The sequence below is a fragment of the Felis catus genome, chromosome E1, assembly GCF_018350175.1.
Source record: "Felis catus isolate Fca126 chromosome E1, F.catus_Fca126_mat1.0, whole genome shotgun sequence".
Lineage (NCBI taxonomy): Eukaryota > Metazoa > Chordata > Mammalia > Carnivora > Felidae > Felis > Felis catus.
Window position 1 is genome coordinate 9,191,601 of NC_058381.1, and position 27,895 is coordinate 9,219,495.

General features: G+C 45.3%; 2 protein-coding genes across 5 annotated transcripts in view; both read right to left on the reverse strand.

Annotated features, from left to right (window-relative positions):
• TRIM16 (tripartite motif containing 16) overlaps positions 1-424 on the reverse strand; it is a 42,778-nt gene extending 42,354 nt beyond the window's left edge. For all 3 annotated transcript variants that reach the window (XM_023244652.2, XM_006939855.3, XM_045045359.1), the window contains exon 1: positions 313-424. The gene's annotated coding sequence lies outside the window, so the exon portion shown is untranslated. The remainder of the gene's footprint in view (positions 1-312) is intronic.
• LOC101092714 (zinc finger protein 883-like) lies at positions 1-27,568 on the reverse strand. Of its 2 annotated transcripts, XM_045045358.1 has the most exons (12): positions 26,299-27,568; positions 26,117-26,211; positions 25,864-26,012; positions 23,607-23,689; positions 20,977-21,116; positions 20,587-20,682; positions 16,461-17,996; positions 13,919-13,994; positions 6,012-6,160; positions 2,228-2,302; positions 548-590; positions 1-56 (listed from the first exon to the last, which is right to left on the reverse strand). In XM_045045358.1, the coding sequence occupies exons 6-10, from the start codon at positions 20,621-20,623 to the stop codon at positions 2,232-2,234; spliced, it is 1,869 nt and encodes a 622-aa protein (XP_044901293.1). In that variant the 5' UTR covers positions 20,624-20,682; positions 20,977-21,116; positions 23,607-23,689; positions 25,864-26,012; positions 26,117-26,211; positions 26,299-27,568; the 3' UTR covers positions 1-56; positions 548-590; positions 2,228-2,231. The 2 variants fall into 2 exon arrangements, with proteins under 2 accessions (XP_044901293.1, XP_044901292.1); XM_045045357.1 differs by lacking the exon at positions 1-56 and having other exon boundaries at positions 458-590.
• Positions 27,569-27,895: the final 327 nt, after the last annotated feature.

The following is a 27,895-nucleotide window of genomic DNA, read 5'->3' on the forward strand; positions in this document are numbered from 1 at the left end:
TTTCTTTCTCCCTCTGCCCCCTCCCCGGCTCATACACACTCTCTCTCTCTCTCTCTCTCTCTCTCTCTCTCTCTCTCTCTCTCTAAAATAAAATGACATAAATTTTAAAAATAAATAAAATCTTTAAAATAAGATAAAATGAGCCTCTTGTAGGCATCATATAAGTATTATTTTTTTAATCCAATTTAATGACCTCTGCCTTTGGCAATGCGGGGGAAGGAGTGGAGTGGGAATGGGGGAGGGAGGAAGAAAGCTAGTGGATTTCATTAATGGGATAAGTATAATAAGCATAAAATATGTGTAAGGACTTACCTTCATCTTCCAGAAACTCCGGATGCCTGCCAGGAACCCAGTGGTTCCAAACGTGTGGTCTGGACTCCTGGGGCCCAGGGAGACCCTTTCAGGGAGTGTGTGAGGTCAAAATTATTTTCATGTTATTACTAGGATATTATTCACATTTTTCACTCTGTTGACATTGGCACTGGTGATGCAGAAGCAATGGTGGGTGAAACTACGGGGGGCTTAGCATAAATAAAGGCAATATTACCGAGTTGCACTAGCAGTCACAGGGCTCTCGCGCACACAGAGATCTAAAAAAAAATAAATAGGGGCGCCTGGGTGGCTCAGTCGGTTAAGCACCCAACTTTGGCTCACGTCATGATCCCGTGGTTCGTGAGTTCGAGCCCCACATCAGGCTCTGTGATACCAGCTCAGAGCCGGGAAACTGCTTCTAATTCTGTGTCTCCCTCTCTCTCTCTGCCCCTCCCCCACTCACACTCTGTCTCTCTCTTTCTCTCTCTCTCTGAGTAAACATTAAAAACTGTTTTAAGGGGTGCCTGGGTGGCTTGGTCGGTTAAGCGTCCGACTTCGGCTCAGGTCATGATCTCACGGTCCGTGAGTTCTAGCCCCGCATCGGGCTCTGTGCTGACCGCTCAGAGCCTGGAGCCTGTTTCAGATTCTGTGTCTCCCTCTCTCTCTGCTCCTCCCCTGTTCATGCTCTGTCTCTGTCTCAAAAATAAATAAAAGTTAAAAAAAAAATTTAAAAACTGTTTTAAGTTTATTTATTTTGAGAGAGAGAGAGAGAGAGAACAGGGGAGGGCAGAGAGAGAGAGAGAGAGAATCCCAAGCAGGCTTCCATGCTGTCAGTGCAGAGCCTGACTTGGGGCTTGATCCCACGAACTGTGAGATCATGACCTGAGTGGGTGGAGATCAAGAGTCGGATGCTTAACCGACTGAGTCACCCAGGTGTACTTTGTATAGTATCTCTTAATTGAGATTTGTCTCATGCTCTTCTCCTGATTACACTGGGGTTATGGGGAGGTTTTGGAGGAAGACTTTAGAGGTAAAGTGCCATTCTCACTGCATCCTCTCAAGAGCGTGAACAATCAACAGGACGCATCACTGTTGTTGTCACTCTTGACTACCTGGCTGGGAGGCTGTTTGTCAGTTTTCACCACAACACCATTTATTGAACGGTCTCCTTTTTAACTGAAATGTTTAGTCCGTTTACACTTACTGTGATTATTGATATGGTTGTCTAACTCTATCTTCTTGGTATTTGTTTTCCCTCGTCCCTTCTACTTTTTCTTCCTTTGTTTCTACTTTTCTGCCTTTCTTTGAGTTATCTCAATATTTTCAGTGCTCAATCTTATTTACTCTATTGGCATCTTAGTTGCAATTCTTGTCATTATATTTTGAGTGATTTTTCTAACGTTAACAATATGTGTCCTTATTAATAGATCAGGGGGCGCCTGGGTGGCTCAGTCCGTTAAGCATCCGACTTCAGCTCAGGTCATGATCTCACGGTCTGTGAGTTCGAGCCCTGCGTCGGGCTCTGGGCTGATGGCTCAGAGCCTGGAGCCTGCTTCCGATTCTGTGTCTCCCTCTCTCTCTGCCCCTCCCCCGTTCATGCTCTGTCTCTCTCTGTCTCAAAAATAAATAAACGTTAAAAAAAAATTATTAATAGATCAGGTTTGGGTGCCTGGGTGGCTCAGTCAGTTGAGCGTCCGACCTCAGCTCGGGTCATGATCTCGCGTTTCGCGAGTTTGAGCCCCACGTCAGGCTCTGTGCTGACAGCTCCGAGCCTGGAGCCTGCTTTGGATTCTGTGTCTCTCTCTCTGTGCCCCTCCCATGCTCGCACACACGCACATGCACACTCTCTCAAAAATAAATAAACATTAAGAAAATATTTTAAAGAGAGAAAACATAGTCTTTTGTATTTACCTACTTTTTTATCGTTTCTGGCGCTCTTCATTTTTTCCTGCCGTTCTGAGTTTCCACTTCATTATCATATCTCTCAAGCCTGAAGAACATTTATTAGTTTTCATTGTGCAGTTCGTTTAGCAACAAATTCTCTCAGCTTTTATCTGAAAATGCCTTTATTTTTTCCTCACTTCCACAAACATTTTGTTTTTTAAGTAGGTTCTATACCCGGCATGGGGCCCGAACTCATGACCCTGAGATCAAGAATCACATGGTCCATCGACTGAACCAGCCAAGCACCCCTCAAAGAATATTTTTTGATAGATACAGAATTCGAGGGTGGCCATTGCTTTTCCAAACTTTAAAAATATTTTACTGTTTTCCTCTGGCCTCCATAATCTCTGATGAGAAGGGAATGGGTCCTTCTTTTCCTAGTCCCTGAATATATATTTTCCTCTGGCTACTACAAAGGTCTTTTTATCTTCAGTTTTCAGAGGTTTATGATGTGCTGAAGTTAGATAGACAGGGAGGGAGGGAGGGAGAGAGAGATCTGTCTTACTGGCTTTACTGAGCTTCTTAGGTCCATAAGTTGGTGTTTTTCAGCAAATTTGGGGAGTTTTCAGTCATTGTTTCTTCAAATGCTTTTTTTCTGCCCACATTTCACTCTCTTCTCCCTCCTCCTGGGCCTTGAAGTACATGCATATTAGATTGTTTGACATTGTCCCCCCTGTCTCTGAGGCTCTGCTCAATTTTCTTTAATCCCTTTTCTGTGGTTTCTCAAACTGATCTGTCTTTAAGTTTATTGGCTCTTTTATCATCTCTAATCTGCTGCTAAGCCTTTCCACTACATTTTTTGTTTCCATTATTTTTCTTTTCAATTCTAGAATAGAATTCTAGAATATCTAGAATATCAATAGATATCTAGAATATCTAGAATATCAATTCTAGAATATCTAGGGGCACCTGGGTGGCTCAGTCAGTGAAGTGTCTGACTCTTGATTTCAGCTCAGGTCATGATCCCAGGGTCACGGGATTGAGCCCCGCATCAGGCTCCACGTGGAGCATGGAGCCTGCTGAAGATTCTCCCTCTCTGCCTCTGTCCCCCTCTCCTGCTCATGCTCTCTCTTTAAAATAAAATTTTAAAACATTTCAGATAAAGCATTAAGAAGCAAAAAGCATTAAAGAGCAACATCAAACTGATAAAAAGAAAACTTGTATAAAAATGAGAAAGGGAGGGGCACTTGAGTGGCTCAGTTGGCTAAGCATCTGACTCTCAATTTGGATTCAGGTCATGATCTTGCAGTTCATGGGTTCAAGCCCCACATCAGGCTCGGCACTGATGGCACAGAGCCTGCTTGGGGTTTTCTCTCTCCCTTTCTCTCTCTCTCTGCCCCTCCTCCACTCACTCTCACTCTCTCACAAAAATAAACAAATTTTTTTAAAAATGAGAAAAGGATGGGGCACCTGGGTGGATCAGCTGGTGAAGCACCCCACTTTGGCTCAGGTCATTGTCTCATGGTTCATGAGTTTGAGCCCCACTCCGGGCTCTGCGCTGACAGCTCAGAGCCTGCTTTGGATCCTCTGTCTCTCTCTCTCTCTCTCTCTCTCTACCCCTCCCCTTTTTGCTTACTCTCTCTCTCTCTCAAAAATAAACATTTAAAAACAAACAAACAAACAAAAACACTATGTATCTTGAAAAACAATGAGAAAAGGAAATGAATGGGCAATTCTTGGGCTGATAAATGTGAAAATAAACATATAAAATGATGAATGCCTAAGAATGCAGTATAATATAAAATATACATTAAAATAATAAAATATTGATAGTATAATGTAGGAAAGAGGACGGGGAAATAGGTACACTGTGAGAGTACAGATTAGTATTGCCAACTCATCAAGATTCTAAATGTATGTACTCTAAATCCCAGCTCTCATGTTTCCAGGAATCTATCCTACAGAAATAACAGCAGGACCACAAAACTGCTTGGATCAGCAAAAAAATTGGACAGAACCCAAATGCTTATCAGTAAGAGTATATATAAATATAGTGCATGCATATATCAGAACACTAAGCATCCATTTAAAAAATGAAGTAGACTTAAATTGCTTATGTCCACAGGATAATGTTGAGAATTAAAAGTGAATTAGAAAACAAAAGAAACAGTAAAATACTAGCTCTATGTGTGTGTGCATACACATATACATAAGAATCTGGTCAGTCAGGTACACATCAAACTTAATTCTAAAGGATAGGAATTGGGGCGCCTGGGTAGCTCAGGCGGTTAAACACCTGACTCTTGATTTCAGCTCAGGTCGTGATCTCACGGTTGACGAGTTCAAGCCCTGATTCGGGCTCTACGCTGACAGTGTGGAGCCTGCTTGGGATTCCCTCTCTCCCTCTCACCTGCCTGTGCTCTTTCTCGCTCTCTCAAATAAATAAACATTTAAAAATAAATAAATAAAGAGTGGGAATTGAAGGGGGAACAGAAGAACGCTTACTTTTTATTTTATATACTTCTGGATTGTTTGAGTCTGTTGCAAAAAATATTTCACTTTTGGGTTTCTTTTTAAATTTTTTTTAAATGTTATTTTGTTTTTGAGAGAAAGAGAAACAGAGTGAGCAGGGGAGGGGCAGAGAAAGAGGGAGACACAGAATCCAAAGCAGGCTCCAGGCTCCGAGTTGTCAGCACTGAGCCCGACTCGAGGCTCGAACTCATGAACTGCGGGATCATGACCTGAGCCAAAGTCAGACACTTAACCGACTGAGCCACCCAGGCACCCCCCAAAACATTTCAGTTTTGTAATTTAAAAACAATTTGTGTGGGGGCGCCTGGGTGGCCCAGTCGGTTAGGTGTCTGACTCTTGGTTTCAGCTCAGGTCATGATCTCGTGGTTCGTGGGTTTGAGCCCCACATGGGGCTCCACGCTGACAGTGTGGAGCCTGCTTGGGATTCTCTCTCTCTCCTCTTCTCTCTCTCTCTCTCTCTCTCTCTCTCTCTCTGCCCCTCCCCCAGCTCATGCTCCCACGTGCATTTTCTCTTTCTCAAAATAAATAAATACACTTAAAAATAAATACATAAATAAATAAATGAATAATAAAACGATTTGTGTGTGTAAGATTAGATGGACTATTCCAGTCTACTACTACTGGTGAGGTCCTTTAACGTCTCAGCAGCAGGCATGACTGCCACCTGGTGGTCACCTACAGCCATGGTAAATTGCCCAGCTGAGGGTTTTTCAACCTCCGCACAATTGTCATTTGGTGCCAGATAATTGGAGGTGGGGGGGTGGGGGGAGGTCTGTCCCGTGCATTGTAGGATGTTCAGTAGCATCCCTTGCCTCTATGTTCTAGATGCCCGTGACATCCTGTCTCCAAGTTGTGACAACTGAAAGGTCTCCAGACTAGTAATTGTCCCCCCCCCAGGAGATAGGGCAAAAAACCACCCTGGTTGAGAACTCCTGATCTAGAATGGAAATCTCATGAATATGCAAAATGTGCTCATTCATTCACTCACAAAATCACAGTAGACAAAATGTCTTTCTGAGATACTTTGGTTTTTTTTTAAGTTTATTGATTTACTTTTGAGAGAGAGAGAATGAGAGAGCAGGGTAGGGGCAGAGAAAGAGGGAGGCAGAGAATCCCAAGCAAGCTCTGAGCTGTCAGCGCAGAGCCCGACACGGGGCTTGAGCTCACGAACCGTGAGATCATGACCTGAACTGGAACCAACAGTCAGCCGCTCAATCACCTGACCCACCCGGGTGCCCCTCTGAGATACTTCCTAACGTCAGTTGGGATCAGTGATCTCTTACCCGTGGTTGCTCTCACACAGAATTCTTTGCACAGCTTTGTGATATTCTGAGGTTTCAGTTCAGTAGCAGGAAAAGCGATTCTCATCCAGCGAATCCCCAAGTGCCTCAGGCAAAGCCTGGTGCACACGTCCCGCACTCCACTCACAGACCTATGGCAGGAAATCACAGCAGCCCCAGCCCAGTGCTCCAGTCAGTAAATGCCACCAAACAGTCAGTAAGCCGGTCCCTCCTGTCCCTCACTCAGCCCACTGATATCCCCCCTCTGGAATCATCACTCTGTCCACTGGTGTCATGGCATTACTCCCTTATGGTCTATATGTCACCAAGAAGTATTTGGGGAAAAAAACGTCTGTAGATGGGCTGCCTGGGTGGCTCAGTCGGTTGAGCATCTGACTTCGCTCAGGTCACGATCTCGCGGTCCGTGAGTTCCAGCCCCGCGTCGGGCTCTGGGCTGACAGCTCAGAGCCTGGAGCCTGTTTCCGATTCTGTGTCTCCCTCTCTCTCCCTCTGCCCCTCTGCCCCACTTACTCTCTGTCTCTCTCCCTCTCTCTCAAAAACAAACATTATAATCTTTTTTTAATTCAGCTCTGCTATTGACTAACACCCCCCCCCCAAAAAAAACACACACAGAAGCAAAAACATAAAGCAAACATGGCCTGAGCATATTATTTAATCTCTCCAGACCTCTATCTCCTTGTTTATAAAACACAAGATCTATACTAGATATCTGAAGTTCCCTTTCAGTTCTAAAATCTATGCTTAGAGAGGACTGGAAATGAGCCACTATAGGCTTTGCTATTGCTACTGAAATATAAGTATTTTCTCCAGTAAGGATTTTCCTGTATACAATTAGGCTGGTGTTACTGGAGTCTTTTGTATACTTACTTAAGTTCCAGGGTTTGGTGTCCTATAAAATCCACAATGCTAAGCATAGAATTCCAAGCCATAGCTTCACAATACATTGATTGTATTTCTAGAGTTTGTTGTTTGTGCCAGTGTGCGTTATCAGCTATCAATAATCCATGGGTAGACATTGTCCCAAATATTCCCACTTTCATTATATTTACATGTTCTGTTTTATTAACATCACACGTGCATTGTCTGATGCAGATTAAGGTGAACCGAACACAGAAGGCTTTGCTGTATTTTTGGGATTTCCCTGGGGTGAATCTGCAGATGTAGAGTAAAAGCCTAGCGACGACGGGTCTCCGCAAGTTCACGGCCTCTTTAAAGTTTCTTTTCGGTGTGAATTCTCCCACGAAGAGTGAATGAAGCTAAGATCAGAGGCTTTGGCACCTTTGCTGAGTTCACATCCTTCTCTCTGGTGTGAGTGATGGAGTGAAGAGTAACAGGTGTGTCACAGCCAAGGGTCCTCCACTTTTAAGATATTCGCAGGGTTTCTTTGCCGTGTGGATTATTTTATACCAATTAGGTTTCAGTGATTACTGGGGGCTCTTCCATACTTACTACACTATATGGCTTCTCTCTAGCAAAAGTGTTAAGTTTATTTATGGGGGAGGGGGGCGGCGCTGGGGACCAGAGAAGGAGGGAGGGAAGGAGGGAGAGAGAGAGAATTCCAAGCAGGCTCCGCCCTGTTAGCGCAGAGTCGACGGGGGACTTGAGCTCACAAACCGTGAGCTCACTAACGGTGAGACCGTGACCTGAGCCAAGATCAAGAGTCTGACACTCAATCCACTGGGCCACCCCGGCACCCCTAGCATGAGTTTTGGTGTAGAGTAAGATATCTGTCTATATCTATATCTAGACCTACATATATAAAATGGCTGAGAGCTATGCACATATATCATGGCTCGTACGTTATGCGCTATATAAAGAATATATAATGACCGAGCATTACCTTATATTTGGGAGCTAAGCAGCAGTACTGGATTTTAAACCTAACGTTAAAATTACAGTGCTAAAAACAAAAACAAAAACCATTACATTCCTAGCATTTGTGCAATTTGGGGCTTTCGTGAGGACAACTGTTAATTGCCTGAAACCTCTCTTGAACAAACGACTTCTCTGCATCTTTCCTGAAGTGTTCCTATACATTTCTAACCAGTTCCTATTATCTTCACAGTCTTCTTCTTTTTTTCATTTAATGTACTTTTATTGAAAATGCCAGTAGAGTTAACATACAGTGTTATGTTAGTTTCAGGTGTTCACAGTCTTTTTCAAACATGGAGCCCAAAGAGACATTCCCCAGAATCTTTCCACTACTATTTTCTCCTGTATGGGACTCCAGGGGGGCACGATTCATATAGATTATGGTGCGACTGTCACTTGGATCCTTTAAAAGTGGTCCTGCTAACAGGATCAGCTGGAGTTAGAAAATAGAAGCTGTTTGAGAGTATGGGTTATGGAGACACTCAGGAAAATTTCAAAGTATCTGAAACGCCTACGAAATGCTGCCCTTTTTTCCCTCGTGGTAAGTAGATGGAACTGACAGAATGTGACTAATAACGATTTTTTTTTTAACATTTATTTTTGAGAGACAGAAAGAGATGGAGTGTGAGCAGGGGAGGGGCAGAGCGAGAGGGAGACACAGGATTTGAAGCAGGATCCAGGCTCTGAGCTGTCAGCACAGAGCCCGATGCGGGGCTTGAGCTCACAAACCATGAGATCATGACTGGGGCCAAAGTTGGATGCTCAACTGACTGAGCCACCCAGGCACCCCATCTCTTTTTCTGATAAAATAGAAAACCCCCCCAGTGGTGTGTTAGAGCCATCGGCACCACTCTCAAGAGCCAATCACGCCCATTTCTTCCCAACTCAGTGCTATTGGTAACTTGAAATCAGGCATGAGGGGACTATTTGCACCCCAGAAAATGGCAAATACTACAAATCGGTCTCTCCCCACTATCCCTCCTGAGAGCTACTCATTGAAAATTTACCAGCACACCAGTGGGTATGCAGAGTGCCACATGTGCCTCTCAGTGAGAGAGGCCACATCTTTGCAATGAAGAACATGTAAAATCAAGATCCCCCAGCTTATATGTGGAGTCTAAAAAACAAAACAAATGGGTGCCCGGGTGGCTCAGTCGGGTAAGTGCCTGATTCTTGATTTCGGCTCAGGTCATGATCTCACTGGTTCATGTGAGCCCTGCCTTGGGCTGTGTGCTAATAGCACGGAGCCTAGTTCTCTCTCTCCCTCTCTCTTTGTCCCTTCCTCTCTCTCTCTCTCTCTCTCTCTCTCTCTCAAAATAAATAAATACACTTAAAAAAATACAAATCAACAGGGGTGCCTCCATGAGTTTGAGCCCCGCATCGGGCTCTGTGCTGACAGCTCGGAGCCTGGAGCTTGCTTCAGATTCTGTGTCTCCCTCTCTCTCTGCCCCTCCCCTGCTCGAGCTCTGTCTCTGTCTCTCTCAAAAATAAATAAAAACATATGTTTATTTAAAAACACAAATGTTTAGGGGCGCCTGGGTGGCGCAGTCAGTTGGGCGTCCGACTTCAGCCAGGTCACGATCTCAAGGTCCGTGAGTTCGAGCCCCACGTCGGGCTCTGGGCTGATGGCTCAGAGCCTGGAGCCTGTGTCCCATTCTGTGTCTCCCTCTCTCTCTGCCCCTCCCCCGTTCATGCTCTGTCTCTCTCCCAAAAATAAATAAATGTTGAAAAAAAAATTAAAAAAAAAAAACACCACAAATGTTTTTACGTGGGGAGGGGCAGAGAGAGAGGGAGACACAGAATCCGAAGCAGGTCCCAGGCTCCAAGCTGTCAGCACAGAGCCTGACATGGGGCTCGAACCCACGAACCGTGAGATCATGACCTGAGCCGAAGTCAGACGCTCAACTGACGGAGCCACCCAAAGTTTTTTAAAGTTTCCCTAGCTTCAAATCCTCTAAAATGGAAGCACGCTTGGTTTATTATGTTCCTAAAAAAATAATCAGGAAGTTTGTCCCTCAGGGTCTAAATAAGGTGAAAGAACATGGTCACTGAAATTATCCTAACTTGCCATCTCTGCCCTCTGTGAACAAGAAGAGATGAAAACACTCTTCCCCTTGGCCTAGATCCTACCCTCATGGTTGCCTGGCCTATCCACTGAGATACCCTTGTCACAAGCAGTCCTTCCATTTTCTTCCCCCATTGGCTAAGGGTGCAACACCAGCTGTGGGGGAAGGTAAACAGGTGACTTCTGGGTGGGCAACCTGACAACAGGTGTTCAAAATATGGGTACAATTTGACCAACAAATTCCATTTCTGGGACGTTACCTTAAAGATACAATCAGTTAGGGGCACCTGGGTAGCTCAGTCAGTTAAGCATCCAACTCTTGATTTCAGCTCAGGTCATGATCTCACGGTTCAGGGGATCGAGCCCCGTGACATGCTCTGTGCTGACAGAGTGGAGCCTACTTGGGATTCTCTCTCTCCTTCTCCCTGCCCCTCCCCCACTCGTGTCACACAGGCTCTTTCTTTCTCTCTCTCAAAATAAACATTTAAAATGAAAAGATACAATCCGTTCTATCGCAAAGACGTGCAGAAGTACCGGGCAGTTAACACTCCCAAAGCAAACCTCAACCAATGAGGAATGGAAGTTGGTGAATATATATCCAGCTTCCTGGACCCTCGTTGGGACAAGTCTGAGATGCGTTCTACACAACCTCTCAGGGGGTCCCCAGAGGCACTGAGCCTCAATGGTCCTCTGCTCATTAACTGCCCTTTATAGAGTTTTCTACTTGTTTCACTTCCCCAGTCCCTCACCATGCTTGTTAGGATCACCTCCAAATTAACTATTTACCTCCAAACACTTGTCCGAGTCAGCTTTAGGGGAAGTCCATGCTAATACTGTGTGTGTGTGCACGTGTGTGTGTGCACGTGTGTGTGTGTGTGTGTGTGTGTGTGTGTGTGTGTGTTTAAACCCAAACCACTAAGTTATTCATGGGTCCTCATACTGACTTATCTTTCTCCTCACCACACATACACCCAGGAAAAAAATAAGAAGGAAAAAAATGGGGGGGGGGCCCTGGGTGGTTCAGTTGGTTAAATGTCTGACTCTTGATCTCGGCTCAGGTCATGATCTCAGGGTTCGTGAGTTCGAGCCCCACGTCAGGCTACACACTGTCCACCGTGTAGAACCTGCCTGGGATTCTCTCTCCCTCTCTCTCTCTGTCCTTCCCCACTCACACTCTTTCTCCCTCAAAAATAAACTTTAAGAAAAAAAAAAGGAAGGAAGGAAAAAATGAGGGTTATTTTTTAAAGCATTACTCAATACAAACTAGTCTGTAAAGTTTTGTAAAGTTACAGACCAGACCCCACCCATCCCTGAGTGAGGCCCACCGTGGGCTTAAGGCCAAGCTGGCATTCTTGGTAGACAGACCTTTGGGTTATTGTGCAAACCCAGCATGATTGTGGGGTGCAGGGGCTGTTTGTCTTGGGGGCTGATTGCCTTCAAGAGACAAAACATTGGTAGCCTCAATGCTCATCATCTTAGGTTGATTTCTGTGGCCTAGAAAGGGTCTTTTTGGCTAGGGCCAGCCCACGGTGATCCCTGCAGTCTCTGAAGGCCTGCAGCCCACACAATGGCTAAAATATGGCATGTTGTGCCAACTACTCACTTTGAAGTGGGCCAGGCTCCTAACAGGGCCTGGCGATCCAACCTGGCTAATCACTGGGAGGAGGGAAACTGAGGCAGGAGGCAGATACCTGGGTTTGCAGAGGGATAGGTTCAGCCCAGTCCCCAAACACCCCTACGCCAAGCTATCAAGGTGTGCAGCAGGAAGGAGCTACGCTGCCAGGGGGTGGGACACAACCTAGGCTCCCCCTGGGGTGTTGTTCCCTTCCCCTGTGTTGTAAGGATCCCTCCTGCCTGGGAGCTTGTTCTTCAAAGGGTGCTGGACCCAAAGTGGCCACAGTCAAGTGCTCCCACCCCAACGGCCTGTTACAGGGTCTTCCCTTGGAGGAAGGGGAACCATGCCCCACCTCCTTTCCCATCCCTCCGTCTCTGCAATGGGGGGACATTTACCCGGGAAGCAACTGTGTGGCTTCCTAGCCAATCAGCAGGTGTAGTGTTTCCTCCCCGTCCCCCTCCTACCTTCCTAGTCCCCATTTGGTCTCCATGACAACTCCCAAATGTCCCTCAGTACCTGCCCCCCCCCCCCCGTGCGGTCAAGTCAATGTCAAAGAGCAGCTACGCCAAAACAGGAAAGGCAGGAGAAAGGTGATTAATTTCTGTCTTTATCACCTAAACAGGTAGGGCTGTCTAAGGGGAAAAGGGCTTCACGCCTCCACCTGGTTCGTGAACGAGAGATTACAGTGAGAAAGGTTGGGTTCGTCCAGAAACAGGAACAAGACGCCAGTGAACTAAGTGCGTGTGAGCATTCCCAAGAAAGAAAACCTGAGGACACATTTTAAAAGTGAAAAATAATCACCGGCAACTCTTTCTCGGGGTCCACGAGGAAAGCAGGCTAAAGGGATACAAAAAAGAAATCTCCTCCCCAAATAGCAGAGAAGTTGGACAAGCTTTATAGCCAACATAGAAAGCAAAGAGCCTATCGTGAGAGGGAAGGGAACTAAAGCATTAAAAGACACTGCCTGCAACTTGGATCAGCTTTGGAGGAAAGGACTCCCCTAACTCATCTGTGATTTTCAAGCCTTTTCCTCCTCTGTGGGAGACCTTTCCCCTCCTCATGAGCAGGGGATAACGACATAAATCCACACAACACTGGATTAGGAATAATTTCGAAGCATCACAGGAAGCACAGGCCATACTCTTAAAATGACGAGAAATAAAAGGAAAACAAATCTCAAGGATTTCTGCGTTCTTTCCCTAATTTCTTGGAACTCATCTCTGGCCTCTTGAATTTATGCCACAGAGATGCCTCTGAATCCCTTCTCATGTGTGGTTATTGCTAGGTCAATCACCAAGTACAAAGGAGGGCTAGGGGGCACGATTCAGAAGGCTCTCTTCAGAAAGAACAATCAGTACTCTTTTTCTTTTCTTTTTCTTTTTTTTTGAAATACAGGGCTTGAACTCACAATCCTGAGATCAAGACCTGAGCTGAGATCAAGAGCCCGATGCTTAACCAACTAAGCCACCCAGCCCCCTGCCTCTACTCTTAAGAGGCCCCTGACCTTGTCACAGTCATGAGTCGTAAGGACCATGTAGGAGCTGTCAAAAACGTTGGCCTCTCTAAAAAGGGCTAGTTAAGTAAATTTGGGCTGTTCTATCCAAGGAAAACCACTCTCTGATTTTCCAGTATGCTATTTAATACCTTATTACACTTACAGCAGTTGCCTAAGAAGGCATCATAACCTGGATTATATTAGAGAGGGCACCTTGGTCCAGAACACTCTCTTTTGGAGCCTGGATAGGAACAAATCCCAGACAAGACTGTCTCATCCAATGAGGCTCCTTTCGGATGGTATCTTTTTTTTTTTTAATGTTTATTTATTTCTGAGACAGAGAGAGACAGAGCATGAGTGGGGGAGGGCAGAGAGAGAGGGAGACGCAGAATCGGAAGCAGGCTCCAGGCTCTGAGCCGTCAGCACAGAGCCCGACGTGGGGCTCGAACTCACAGACCGCGAGATCACGACCTGAGCCCAAGTCGGACGCTCAACCGAGTGAGCCACCCAAGCGCCCCTGGATGGTATTTAATGTGAAGCGCACTCCCACTCAGCGCTTAGCCTCTAAGCCAATATAGAAGCTCTCTACTCTTGGCAGCTTGTCTTCCCTAAGGCTACCGGGTTGTGTAACACAGAGAAAAGCAAGTTCTGAGACCTGTAGTCCCATCCAGTCACTTACGCATCCGCATCCTTACCTAGCAAGTAGTTCCATTAAGTTACCACATGCCCCGGTGACTGGCATGCCCAGCAGCCTTCCTCAACTGATCTCAGGGCCACACATACATCCCACGCGTGCCAAGAGGCAGCATCGCAAAAGGGTTAAGAGCCTTGAGCCAGACTACCTGAGTTTAAGTCTCAGCTCCACGCCGCTTCTGAGTAGGCCGGTGACTTTCCTTTTCTGAGCCGTGGTTGTCTTATCTAGAAAACAGGGATAAGAGTACCTATCTAAGAGCACTGTTGGGAGAAATGAATGAGTTGATGCATAGAGGTGCCTGAACAGTGCCTGCAGTATAAAAAAATCTTCACAAGTATTAGCTATTACTGCCAGGGAAATCTTCTGAAAGGGGTTTGGGGAGACCTAAATACAAACAAAAAAAACCAAATGGCAGTTTGGTCATTGACTTCTACCTTGCCTTATGCTTGTAAAAGGAAAAGGATGGATTTTTTTTTTAATTTTTTTTTCTTTTTGAGAGAGACAGAACGTGAGTGGGGGAGGGATAGAGAGAGAGGGAGACACAGAATCTGAAGCAGGCTCCAGGCTCCGAGCGGTCAGCACAGAGCCCGACATGGGGCTCGAACTCTCAAACTATGAGATCATGACCTGAGCCAAAATCAAGAGTTGGACGCTTAACTGAGTGAGCCACCCAGGTGCCCCAATATATAAATTTTTAAAACCATGTGGGGACACCTGGGTGGCTCAGTTGGTTGAGCACCCTACTCCTGACTTTGGCTCAGGTCATGATTCCAGGGCTGTGGGATCAAGCCCTGTGTCGGGCTCCGTGCCGAGCATGAAGAGCATGAAGCCTGCTTAAGATTCTGTCCCTCTGCCCTGTTCTTGTGCGCTCATGCTCTAAACTTAAAAATTAAAAAAAAAAAAAAGTGTGCAAGTATTTTGTTTAAAGTCAACAATAAAAGACCTAACATGATAGTTACTTTCCTCATGGGGAGAATTGTGTTAAAGCCGGAGAGAAAGCCCAATACGAAGATCAAACTAAAAATAGATTTTATAGGCATACATGAGGGATATAATGAGTGGCACAGGTTTTCAGAAGAGCAGATTATTTTCAACTGTGGTGGTCAGGAATAAGGTGACACTTTAAGTTGGGTCTTAAAGAAGACTAACTTGCAAATTAAAGAGTGATAATGTAACAACTGCCTCTTTTTTTATTTTTTTAATGTTTATCTTTGAGAGAGAGAGACGGAGTGTGAACATGGGAGGGGCAGAGAGAGAGGAGACACAGAATCTGAAGCAGGCTCCAGGCTCTGAGTTGTCGGCACAGAGCCCAACATGGGGCTTGAACTCACAAACCGTGAGATCGTGACCTGAGCCGAAGCCAGACACTTAACCGACTGAGCCACCCAAGTGCCCCACAACTGTCTCTTGACTAAAAAAACAACCACCCTAAAAAATAGTAATGCCTCCTCAGAAAAGGCAGAAAGTCCTGCTTTAATCAACAAAGATCTGGTCCCGCAATCCTCAAATCAAACCTGGAGTCAACATACAATGAGCTCATCACAATAGTGAAATCTACCCAAGCTTCTTGGAGGAGTTTTGAGATATAACATGTATATTCATTTTCCCTTTATTCAACACAAGTAAGTCAACCATGAGTAGTTTTAACCACATAAATTTGTTTTAACAATATAAACTTGTTCTGAACCAGATTATCTATGATGAGGCCTCTGGAGGTAGGGCAAATGTTTCTCCACAATCCAAACCACTGGCTCCAAAGAAAAGTTTTTGAAAGGACCTTCCTACCTAAGGGGTTATTGAACATTATTTTAAGGGCTCGGTTTCTAATAACACATACTGTTATGGAGGACTCTTTTCCCTCACCTGGAATTTCTGAAAGTATTAAAAAATTCATGTATTTCAATGATTATTTCCAGATGTCACCATTCCATCAGAGTATTTTGTCTTACAATTTTCGGAACAAAAAAATCCTTTTTTTTCTCTATCTTCATTTGTGCTTTTCAGCTCTGAAACTCAAGCCCTGTTGAACTTGAAGCTGTAGCTAACACTATATAAGCACTTTAAGTAGAAGGATAGGAAAGTCAGTGAGAAGGGAGAGTTCAAAGGAGCCCTTTTAGTGAGGACAGTATTGCTAGGGGTAGGAATAATTGTATAGTAAGGCAAAGATTCATAGAAAGGTCGCTGAATATACGATCCACCATGAGTCGATTGAACTTGGACACGGCAGTATTCCAGTCAGTACAAGGAGGAGCAATGGGCTCAATTCTGAACTAGAACTCCTTTGCATGTTGGAACAGCCTATCCCTGGGGCCAGGGGAAAAAAAAAATCACTTCCTGGTGACATTAGTCATTTTCAGGTACAGATGAAAATACACACATACACACACACACAGAAAGTCTGATGGTTGGAGTCTCTTGGGCTACTCTAGGTTTCAGATCAGTGTTTCTTCCTGTGGATTTGTGGTATTCCGGCAGCTAATTCTTTGCAGAAGGAAGTGGGAGCATTTTCAGCATTTGGAAAAAAAAAAAAGGATCAGAATTATAATAACCCATGAGAGTATGATTCTTTGGTATTTAACAAAGGGAAGAGTCTGGATGACACGTTCAGAGTGATTCTCCACTATGAAGTCTTTGATGCCTAATGAGGGCTGAACTACACCTGAAAGCTCTCCCACATTCATTACACTCACAGGGTTTCTCTCCAGTGTGAATCCTCTGATGTTGAGTAAGGTGGGCACTTCTGCTGAAGGCTTTCCCACACTCAGGACAATCAAACGGTTTCTCTCCAGTATGAATCTTCTGATGCTGAGTAAGAGACGAACTCTGGCTGAACGCTTTCCCACAATCTTTACAGGTGTAAGGTTTCTCTCCTGTGTGGGTTTTTGTATGTTTTATGAGAGTTGCGCTCTGACTGAAAGCTTTACCACATTCCCTACACGTGTAGGGTTTTTCTCCAGTATGAGTTCTCTGATGGCGAATAAGGGCCGATCGATCACTAAAGGCTTTCCCACAGACATTACAGGTGTAAGGTTTCTCTCCAGTGTGAGTTCTCTGATGTTGATAGAGGTGTGAGCTCTGACTAAAGACCTTGCCACATTCACTACATTCGTAGGGTTTCTCTCCAGTGTGAATAAACTGATGGACGATAAGGGACGAGTTGTGGCTAAAGGCTTTCCCACATTTACTGCATTCATAGGGCTTCTCTCCAGTATGAATAAACTGATGTTCAATACGGGATGAATTGTGACTGAAGGCTTTACCACATTCGTTACATTCAAAAGGTTTCTCTCCAGTATGAATTCGCTGATGTTGAATAAAGTGCGTTATCTTAATAAAAGCCTTCCCACATTCATTACATTCATGGGGCTTCTCTCCAGTATGGATTCTCTGGTGTTGAATAAGAGAGGCACTATGATTAAAGGCTCTCCCACATTCATTGCATTCATATGGTTTCTCTCCAGTATGAATTCTCTGGTGTACTGTAAGGGCTGAATAATTACCAAAAGCTTTTCTACATTCACTACATTCATAAGGTTTCTCTCTGTATTGGGTTCTCTGATGCTGAATAAAAGGTGCATTCTGAATTAAGGCTCTTTCATGCGCATTATATTCCTTCCCACCATGAACACTCTGACGATGTTTGGTAAGGTACGAGTCCCAGATAGAGCCTTTCCTATCTTCATAAGACTTCTCTCCAATACTGGTTTTCTCATGTTCAGTGTGGTGTATGCCATGGCCAAAGGTCTTCCCATACTGATTACATTCCAAATTTTTTTCTCCACTATGAGCTATACAATGTTGCACATATACTGAGTGATCACTGAGTAGTTTACTACATTCATTACACTGAAGAGCTTTCTCATTTGTGCTATCTTTCTGATGTCTTGCTAATTCTGAATTCTGTTTAAAGATCATTCCCTGAGCATCACATATATATGGTCTCTCTTCTTTAGGATGTCTTGATTGTGTAACAAAGTCTGACTTTGGACTAACACGTCTGCCAGATTCAATACATTTGGGGTTACTCTCAGCTACAGAATTTCTTTTCTTGAAGATAACCGTTGCTTCTTTCCAGAGTCTATCTTGAGCATCCTCTTTGAACTCTGTATATCCCCAGGCTTCTTTCAAACTTGCATCAGCCTCTGTGTTTTTCTCCATACTTATCCCCTGGTATGATTCTTCTTCAGAAAATACATTCTTTGGGCTTAATTTTCTGGTCTCCAAATCTGCAGGGGAAAAGTAAAAATGTTCCCTGTACTAGAAGAAGGAAATAGCTACAGCAGGAATGAGGTAATAATTGCATAAATACTATTGGTCACGAATATAAGTCTAGTAGTCAAAAAATAATTTACGGTGGGCACTTGGGTGGCTCAGTCGGTTAAGCGTCCGACTTCAGCTCAGGCCGTGATCTCAAGGTTGGTGAATACAAGCCAAGCCCCGTGTCGGGCTCTGTGCTGACAGTTCAGAGCCTGGAGCCTGATCCAGATTCTATGTCTCCCTCTCTCTCTGCCCTGCCCCCACTCACGCTGTCTCTCTCTCTCTCTCAAAACTAAACATTTTTTTAATTTATAAAATTATGAATTTTATTTATAAATAAATAAAATAATTTATTGAATACCTATTATGGGCTAGGACTCAGTGATGAACAAAGACATAGTACAAATCTCTTTTGAGACTTGTAGTCTATTGGGAAAGATAGGTATTAATCAAATAATTTCAAGAATGATGACGCTGTAAAATAATGTGTTATGGAGATTTCAACTGTGAGGTGATCAGTGTAGGAATGATAGCTGCCCCTAGCCTCTGAACTGCTAGAATCTTCCCTTGCTTTTGCTACTGTCACCACCAGCAGTCCCCAAGCCCCTCATCTGGAGTTCACTACAGCTAGGGTCATTCTTCAGTGCTACATCTTCTGTTCCCACTGGTCTAGTTCCACAGTAACCCTCTTTGATGATGTCTGAGCTTGCTATCAGATTCAGTAAGATCATTTCCCATATTGTCCTTTGCTACCATGAATGTTACCATTTGCCAGAGATCTCCTTTAGCTTTCACTTTTTTCCTTCTCTCTGGGCCTCCAAAAATACACACATACACACACACACACACAATCAAAGACAAAGAGGGTCAAAGCTCAGGAGAACGCAGAAATTTTAGGAGGATCAGGGATTAGGCTTACTACTGGTACTAGTTCAGCTTCCTTATAAACTACACATGACATACATTTTAATTGTAAAATTGGGGCTTCGTAGTTGGGGGTCTTGTAAGTACTTGTTCTACCTTACTAAGGGTCGAACAGAGCATACATGTTTTGCAAGCTGGACCATTTTCAAAGTAATCTTGTATGTGGCTTATATAATGTAGGAAAAATGAAACTTAAAAGAAAGCAACGGAAGTTAAGCAGGGGACAAGAACAGTAGCAGGGGGACTAATCCACTATCGGAATAGCCGAAAAGAAGCAATGACCTATTAAGCCCAATGGATACTCTTCAGGTCTTCTTCTCTTGATCTCATAACGCTATCAGCACCTCCTCTCCTTGAAATGTTCTTTTCTGTTGGCTTCAGTGACAAAATCTGACCTGGTCTCCTCCTACTCCGGCCACCCTGTCTTAGTATCCTTTTTGGATTTTCTTTCCTTCATTTACATTGATAAAATTTGTATGACATATCTTTACTGCCATCACCCATTATTAAAAATTATTACCATTTTATTATTTTGATACCATTTTCCTCCTGTGTTTATTTTTGAAAAATTACACAAGTGATATAGATATATACATAGACAGACAGATAGCAGATACTTAAATGTGTATGTTCATTGGGCTTCTAGGTTCTCTTTCAACTTTTCATGCTCTATTTCTCTATTTTCGTATTTCATCCACTCCCGCGACTTCAATTACCATCTATTATTCTCAGATGATTCTCAAATCTGTACAACCAGTTATGATCTCTTTCCTTCACCAAAATCCATTTGACATCTCTTTCTTATATTTATCTACTTTCCAGACACCCCTATTTAGGCCAGAGTTTCTCAACTGCAGCACTACCGGCATTTTGGCAGGACAAGTCTTTGTGTGAGAGGTTGTCTTGTGCATTATTGGATATTTAGAAGCATCTTTGGCCTCTACTCACTAGATGCCCATAGCACCCTCCCAGTCTTCAGACATGTCACCTGGGGGCAAAACTGCCAGTCTTTCAGAACTACTGGTGTAGATCTACCATCGACTCTTCAAACAACTCAGAATAAACAGAACTTATCTTCCACGCCCATCCCCAAACTTGCCATTTCTCATGCATTTTCCATCTCAGGGAAAAGAACTTCCATCCACCTACATCACCAAGCCAGAAACCTGGACATCATCTTTGTCTGTGTCTCCCTCACCTCCCACATATATTCAGCAAATTCTATCAATTTTACAACCTTAAAATTGGATGTAAGATCACATTCCTTCAACTTACATTCAAACTCCTTCATACCCTTCATACTTTTTAGGGAGGACAAAAACCAGGTGCAATGAAAACAAAGTAAATGAAGGAGAGACTCCAGCAACTAGACAGGAAAAGGGAATGACCTCATACAATGCCTGGAGTGAGGCACAACAGTGATCTCTGCATCGAGTGTCAGGGCTATAACTTTACGGAGGAAGTACACCGTTCTTTGAGTCTGGGAAGAAGCAGAGTTAGGCTAACAAGACTCTGATTATGTCCAAATGAAGATGAGACTTGAGGAGGCCTCAACATTTTCTACAGGCCGGAGAATTTGGGGAAGAACCCCTAACTCATATTTCAAATGATGCTGTCTGCCTTGTTTCCACTTACGTGTGCAGCTGCCTCTTAGTACCTCTCCCTCCTGCATCCATGGATTTACTGCTTGTTCCAACTGGGAGATGATATCAGGTTTAGAAAATGGAAATCCTACTCAAGGAAAAGAAACGGAATGTGATGATCGGTTTCAAAGACCGAGGACCACCCCATTTTCAACCCTACTCTTGCATTTTTAAGGGCGGAAAACAAAATAACTAATTGCCAAAAGCAATTAAATATTTTCAACCAAAGTGGGGTGAGAAACAGTTTCAGGATCTGCTCTGGAAACTGGAGGGAAAAGTTAACCAAAGCCTCCTTTGTGATCTTCCCCTAACAGGAGCAAGGGAATCTTTAGAAAGCAAGGGCATCCCAAAAGGCCTACCTGAGGTGAGGACCCAACCTTACCCAAGGAGACCAGGTTCCTCCAGCATTACATCCCTGTACAAGACTCTCTGCACAGGGTCTAGTTCTCTCCATTCTTCCTCAGTGAAGTTCACAGCCACATCCTTGAATGACACAAAGTCTTGAAACACCGGCAAGTGGTTCTGAAGGGATGGATGAATAAGGCAGAATTAGGGGAGACTGAGGGAAATGGAGAGGAAATGGATCCAACCATGTTCACAGTGTCAAAAGCATACTGACTTGTAGGTTACGGAGTCTTAAAATGTATATACCCTTTTGACATGCCAATCGTATAACTAGAAATCAATTATAGGGGCGCCTGGGCGGCTCAGTCGGTTGGGCGTCCGACTTCGGCTCAGGGCATGATCTCACAGCTTGTGGGTTCGAGCCCCACATCGGGCTCTGTGCTGACAGCTCGGAGCTTGCCTCAGATTCTGTGTCTTCCTCTCTCTCTGCCCCTAACCCACTCGCATTCTGTCTCTGTCTCTCAAAAATAAATAAACATTAAAAAAAAAAAAAAGAAATCTATTATAATAAAATGGTCAGAGACATGACAAAAGGGCTATAAACAGATTCTTATTTATAACTTACGATAGCACAATAGTTCTAAATAACCTAAATGTCTGAGGAGAGTGGCAGAAACTGCTAACTACACTTCCCCTCCTCACCTTTCTACGTAGACAAACGTTCCCAATCTCCTTTGCAGTTAGATGGGGCCACATGACTGAGTTCAAGCCGAGAGAACGCACCACATGCAGGCCTGACTCATACATTCCTCTATGCTGTTCTCCCCTTCTGGCTGGCTAGTATGGTGATGAACCCAAAAGTGAATTTGGGAGCCATGTGGTAGAGATATCAGAGCTTCAGGCAGCTCATGGCCCTGAATGGCCACACTATCAACCCACTGACCCAGTCATGGTTGATGAAAGAAACTGATGAAAGAAACAAGAACAAGAAAGAAACTTCTATCTTACCGCAGCCCTTATACATTTGGGGTCTATTGGTGACACCAGTTACAAGTTAGCCAATCCTAATTAATTCAGAAACTAGCACCTTGAAGCGGAAGGTATCATAACAAAAACTTCAAATATACCGGGGCATTGGCTGACATTAAGGCAGCGAGTTTCAAAGAAATGGGTATTTAAGGCTGGAATGATGTAGACTCTTGATGCACACTGGCAAAGTAATTAAGAGCCATGAAAGCAACACCAAAAGTTCACTGAGCCTGTAGCTCTGGGGGAAGAAGTAGCAAAGAGCCAGAATGCTAGCTTGTGCAGGAGGCTTCTGGATATACTTGGCAAAGAAAACAAAGACTTGTGCTCTGAAAGGAATTTACCGACTTTCAAGCTAAAATAAAATGGAGTCCCCAAATTGGGGGCTTCACATGGTTGGAAAAGCAAACTGTTTCTACACCTCATACAAGAGGAAGTAAATCTCAGCAAGGCTTTGAGCCACAAAGGCCCATTAAAACTTCTCAGCTAAACAAAGTAACTTAACCCAATAAAAAAGATTGAGTTAAGGATAGGGTGTTCCCATTCAAGCCTATTGTTCAGCAAGCCTTAAGGTTATCTTCATTAAGAAAGAGACACAGTAGGGGCACTTGGGTGGCTCAGCTGGTTAAGGGTCTGACTTCAGCTCAGGTCATGAGGTCATGAGGTCATGATCTCCCGGCCCATGACTTCAAGCTCCGTGTTGGGCTCTGTGCTGACAGCTCAGAGTCTGGAGCCTGCTTTGGATTCTGTGTCTCCCTCTCTCTCTCTCTCTCTCTATTTCTCTCTCTCTCTCTGCCCTCCCCTGCTCACCCTCTGTCTCTCAAAAATAAATAAAAACATTTAAAAAAAAAATTTTTTTTTAAAAAGAGACACAGTAAGTAAGAAACAGAAGTACACCAAGCTTGAGAATTAAATCTAGGAAAGAACTTTGGGTGTGATTATTAGTACACGGCAAACAGATCAGAAGCTTCTTAAGTTCTTTAAGTTTTTATATCCATGATTTCAACGGACTTCCTTTCTTCCTGTCTCAGAGGAAGCAGTACGTCTCCTCAGTTCTAAGCTGCTCATGTCACTGACTTCCCAAATATTTCTTCTCAAAAATCTACTCATCCTTCAGGCCGCATTTCAAATCTCACTGCTTCTATTAGCCGGGGGCTCCTTAAAAGGGCTTAAAAGTGCCGACTGAATGAATAAAGCCTTCCCCAATCTCTCGTAGCCAGACACACTTGCTCACTCTCCTCTGAAATCATACATTTTCCCTAAAGCACTCGGAGGAGGCTCTCCATAAATTTACTCATCTGTGCCACACAGATTTGTGTTCATGTCTTTTTACCCCACAGAGAACATTCTAAGCAGGTGGATACCATAGATATTTGCTGATCTAAGCCAAATGCCTCAAGGGGACAAAAGGAGGCCTGACTCTCACCCAACCGTGCTCCCAGACCTCTCCCTCCCCATGCCCTCTATTGCCAACTGATGGGAGAGACCACGTCGTTGGCGGTCCATTCCACCCTCTTGATTCTATCTTTTAAAACTACTGATGCGGACAGGGCTGACGAGCTTCATGTGAAGAGAGAGAAACTTATTTGCTTCAGGAATTAAAATGAAGTTTCAGGGAGGACAGGAAAACCCCCGACTCACCTGAGACGTTGCTGCCCCAACAGCAGCCATATTCTCGTCAAGAGACCTCTTTTAGAAAAGGGCAGAGTCCCAAGATGGCAGAACTGGAAGGAAAGTATGAAAAAGTAATACAGTTTATTTTTTTAACTTTACTCATTTATTTTGAGGTGGGGGGGGAGGGGAGAGAATCCCGAGCAGGCTCCGCACTGACAGTGAAGAGCCGGACAAGGGACTCGAACCCACGGACCAGGAGATCATGACCTGGGCCGAAACCAAGAGTCAGACGCTTAATGGACTGAGCCACCCAGGTGCCCCGGGATCCCATTTATTAATATGTATCTCAGACCTGTTATTTTGGAAATAGCCTCTTCTGACAAAAAGTACCTCTGACCTTGGCCTGTCACATGGTTTGAAGGATTCCCGCAGACATCCACATTATGAGGCTTCCCAGATAACCTTAGAGAGTAGACTGAATGTGAACTTAGGGAACGGTATGATCATTAACTGGGTTCAGGACATACCTGAGCCTGTTCCCTGAGAATGAGGATCCCTGTGACACACACCACAAAAAGCACACACTGTTAGGCTTGGCAGGAAGCTAGCTTACAGATCTCCTGCCTCCAGAGAAACTTTCCAACTTCACAGAACAAGAAAAAGGGGCCACAGAGGAAAAGGGCAACGGTACCCAACCTGGCGGTCAAGGGCACCGGAAGCATCAGCTACCAGATCGTGAGTGTTCCAGGCCCCCAAGTCTACAGCCATCCTAGGTTCGTTCCATCGCACAGGTGATCCACTGAGTCGTCGTCCGTCATCTCAGCCTCCCCTGCATCCCAAACACCCAACATAGTATACCAGACGGCAACAGGCCCAAAGTGTTGGGAACGAATTAATGATCCCCTAACTTCTTTGTCGGACCCCATGCCCATCAAGCACCCTCCTGTTCGCGATTGCCTTCCCCATTTTGATTTTTTGCCTACTGGGAGAAAACCAATAATATGAACTTTGAGCACTTCTTTGAGCTTGTCTCTGGATGGGACGGTTACACACCTATTTATTTTACTCCATATATAATTCGGTTGTCCTAATACTCTACAGTTTATTATTCAACTCTCACCCTCCACCACCACCAAAAAGCAATACGTAAAGCCCCTTGTGGATTTGTTTGGGGAAGAAATAGGAATTTCAAGCCCTTATCAAAAACAGTTTAGGGGCGCCTGGGTGGCGCAGTCGGTTAAGCGTCCGACTTCAGCCAGGTCACGATCTCGCGGCCCGTGAGTTCGAGCCCCGCGTCAGGCTCTGGGCTGATGGCTCAGAGCCTGGAGCCTGTTTCCGATTCTGTGTCTCCCTCTCTCTCTGCCCCTCCCCCGTTCATGCTCTGTCTCTCTCTGTCCCAAAAATAAATACACGTTAAAAAAAAAAAAATTAAAAAAAAAAAGTTTAGAGTTTCATGATTTAAAAAAAAAAAAAAAAAAAAGTATGCCCGCCCCTAAATGTTTTCTCACTAGAACACTGCCTCTGGGGGCCGCCTGCCAGCTTTAAATCCTGGGCTCTGCACGGCTACAGGCAGGTTTCTTCTGTGCTTCAGTTTCCTCATGTGAAAAATGGGAATAATAATAGTATCCGCTGCGAAGCATTGTGCATTAACGTATATAAAGGGTTCAAATCAGTAAGCATTCAGTAAAGGTCATTTGTCAGTTAATTCGTATTACTATTTTCTGCATATCACCACTAACCAAAATTTTATGGGATTTTCTTTCTAGCCTTTGTTTTATGAAAACAGAAGGCATAATCAATGTATTTGGTCATACCCCAAACCCCGACTTCCCCACAAGATGCCTGTCCCCTCCCTGTGCTGAACGCTGAAAGATAGGGTAGAGACAGGAACCGGTAAGTTTCAGGGCCTTGAGGGGCACCTGGGTGGCTCCAGGGGGTTAGGCGTCCGACTTCGTTCGGCTCAGGTCGTGATCCCACAGTTCGTGAATTCAAGCCCCACGTCGGGTTCTGTGCGGACAGCTCGGAGCCTGGGGTCTGCTCTGGATTCTGTGTCTCCCTCTCTCTGCCCCTCCCTCGCTTGCACTCTTCTCTCCATTTCTCAAAAATAAATAAACATTTAAAAAAAAAAAGTTTCAGGGCCTTGAGAAACCAGAGGGGTTGCAGGCAGGATGTCTGAGAAAACCAGACCACAGATAGACCATGGAATCCCCTTCTAACCCGGGCCACCCCTTTGTATCTCCCTCCTTAAGAGAGAATACTTCAGAGAGTCTGAAAGGAGTCCTACCAGAGCGGGCAATGGGCCCTGCAGACACAAGCACCTGAGCTCCCCCAAGTGCTAGAATGCCAAATCAATTCATCAGCCTCTCCCTGCCCATTTCCTTCTCTCCATCCAAGGAGTCTGGCACACCCCCTTGTCCTCCTTTGGAGAGGCATCTAGTATAACAGAAAGAGGATGGAGGGTGAGAGGTCTTACCCTTTGGAGCTTCAGGTAAAAAGGGAATGATGTTAGTAAAATTACTACTACTCATGGCACTCACCATGGACGCGACGCTTTCCATAAATCACTTGTTACAAATGGGGAGGGAAGTTGATGACGCGTGTCAGACCTGCCCACACACATTTTACAAGGCTGCTGTAAAGACAAACCAAAATGAGGTTATGTGCGCACACTGAAGGTGCCCAGCTAACAGCAGAAGCCTGTCTCCCTTGTAGATCTTACCTCTGTTCCGGGGTTTGCGGATCTGCTGTTCCAGAACCACAGCCTCCACACCACCATCTCCGTAGAGCGACCTCACCCAAATCCTCCATGCGTCCTCCTGGGGATTTACCAACATTCTCCCAGAAACTCCGGCAAGAGATTCTGGACTGAATTTTTCTTTGTCATGCTCTGAGACCCCCCTCGTCACAGTAATCAGGGAGTCTGAAGCAGTCTATTTTGAGCGAAGACTAAAGCCAAGAAGTTCAGCCGTCACTCAGGCTTCAGGAAGTCCTATTCACAGGGGAGTCTCAATGTAACCTTTACCCCAGGGCCCTGCAGAGACAGACACCCAGGAACATAGATCATCACAGACAAGTGAAGATACCATTACCAACATGCCTTTAGGACACACAAGTGCAGGCCATGATGGCAAGCGGCCCACCGGGAGTGAAGGCACCCGGGTTCTCATTTCTACTACGTACCAGCTGGCTCGGTGACCCAGAGCAAGTAACTTTTCCTCCCTGGGTTTCTGTTTCTTTTTATGTACAAGCGGGAAGGGGGATACCTACTATTAATAATGGCTACTACTGATCCAGCCCTTACTTAGTGCCTGGCGCTGTCTCAACTGTCCCATATCACATTTCCATCTAACCTTCACAATCACCACTTAAAAGGTAGGAACAGTAAACTTCACTTGACGGATACGACACGGGGGATGCAACGTTCGGTATGCTTACGGTTCCATCAGTATGCAATAACCGCTTTCTCGAGCTGTAGACACACAGATCCCTTACGTCCACAGCGTCTCACGTCAACACTGAGTCTACGCAATGGTTCCACCACGCCGTGGGTTGCAAAGGCACAAGGGCAGGCGCGCGTTGGTCTCCGACCTGGGAGCACGGAGAGCCTTGGGCCCTACCTGCCTCGCCTTCCAGCCAAGCGCTTCAGGCTATGCGGGCGCGCAGCCCGTCTCCCAACAAAGGACCTGAGGTATCCCAGACGTTAAGCACACGTACACACCACCGTCACGTACACACAAAAGCCAGAGCAGAGGGGCAGGGTCGAGGTGGCCGAGCCCAGACAGATGGCACCCCGACTCCAGAAGGGATTATGGTCAGGTCAGCAGGCCCTGGGAGAACCCCAGTGGGACGCGGTGAGACTTCTCCCCCCCCCTCCCAGGCCTGACAACCCACTGCTGGACACACACACCCCCGTCCAGCGTCTGCTCCTCCCCGGTCCAGACACCGAGCAGGTCACTTTAAGGGAGCACCCCTAGGACAGAGTTGCGGCGAGTAAAGGCCGTCCAGACAAAGGAGCCGGAAGCGGAAGTGTGCGCGGTGGCTTCTGGGAAATGTAGTCCCTCCCTGCCCCGTGCGGGGACGCCCTCCCTCGGCCGTGGCCTCCCCGGCTCCCGCGTGTTCTGCGCTCAGAGACAAGCCGTCGCACGGCCCTAAGAAGGGAGGTTAACGTTGGAGGCCCCGGGAAAAGTGGACAGGAACCATTGGGGGCGTCTACTAAGCCATCTATGACTGTCGAGAGTATTTGGGGGCGGGTCGGGGTGCATCCGGAGAGCAGAGGTCTCGTCCGGTGGGCTGGTCCCTTTGGTCACTTGTCATAG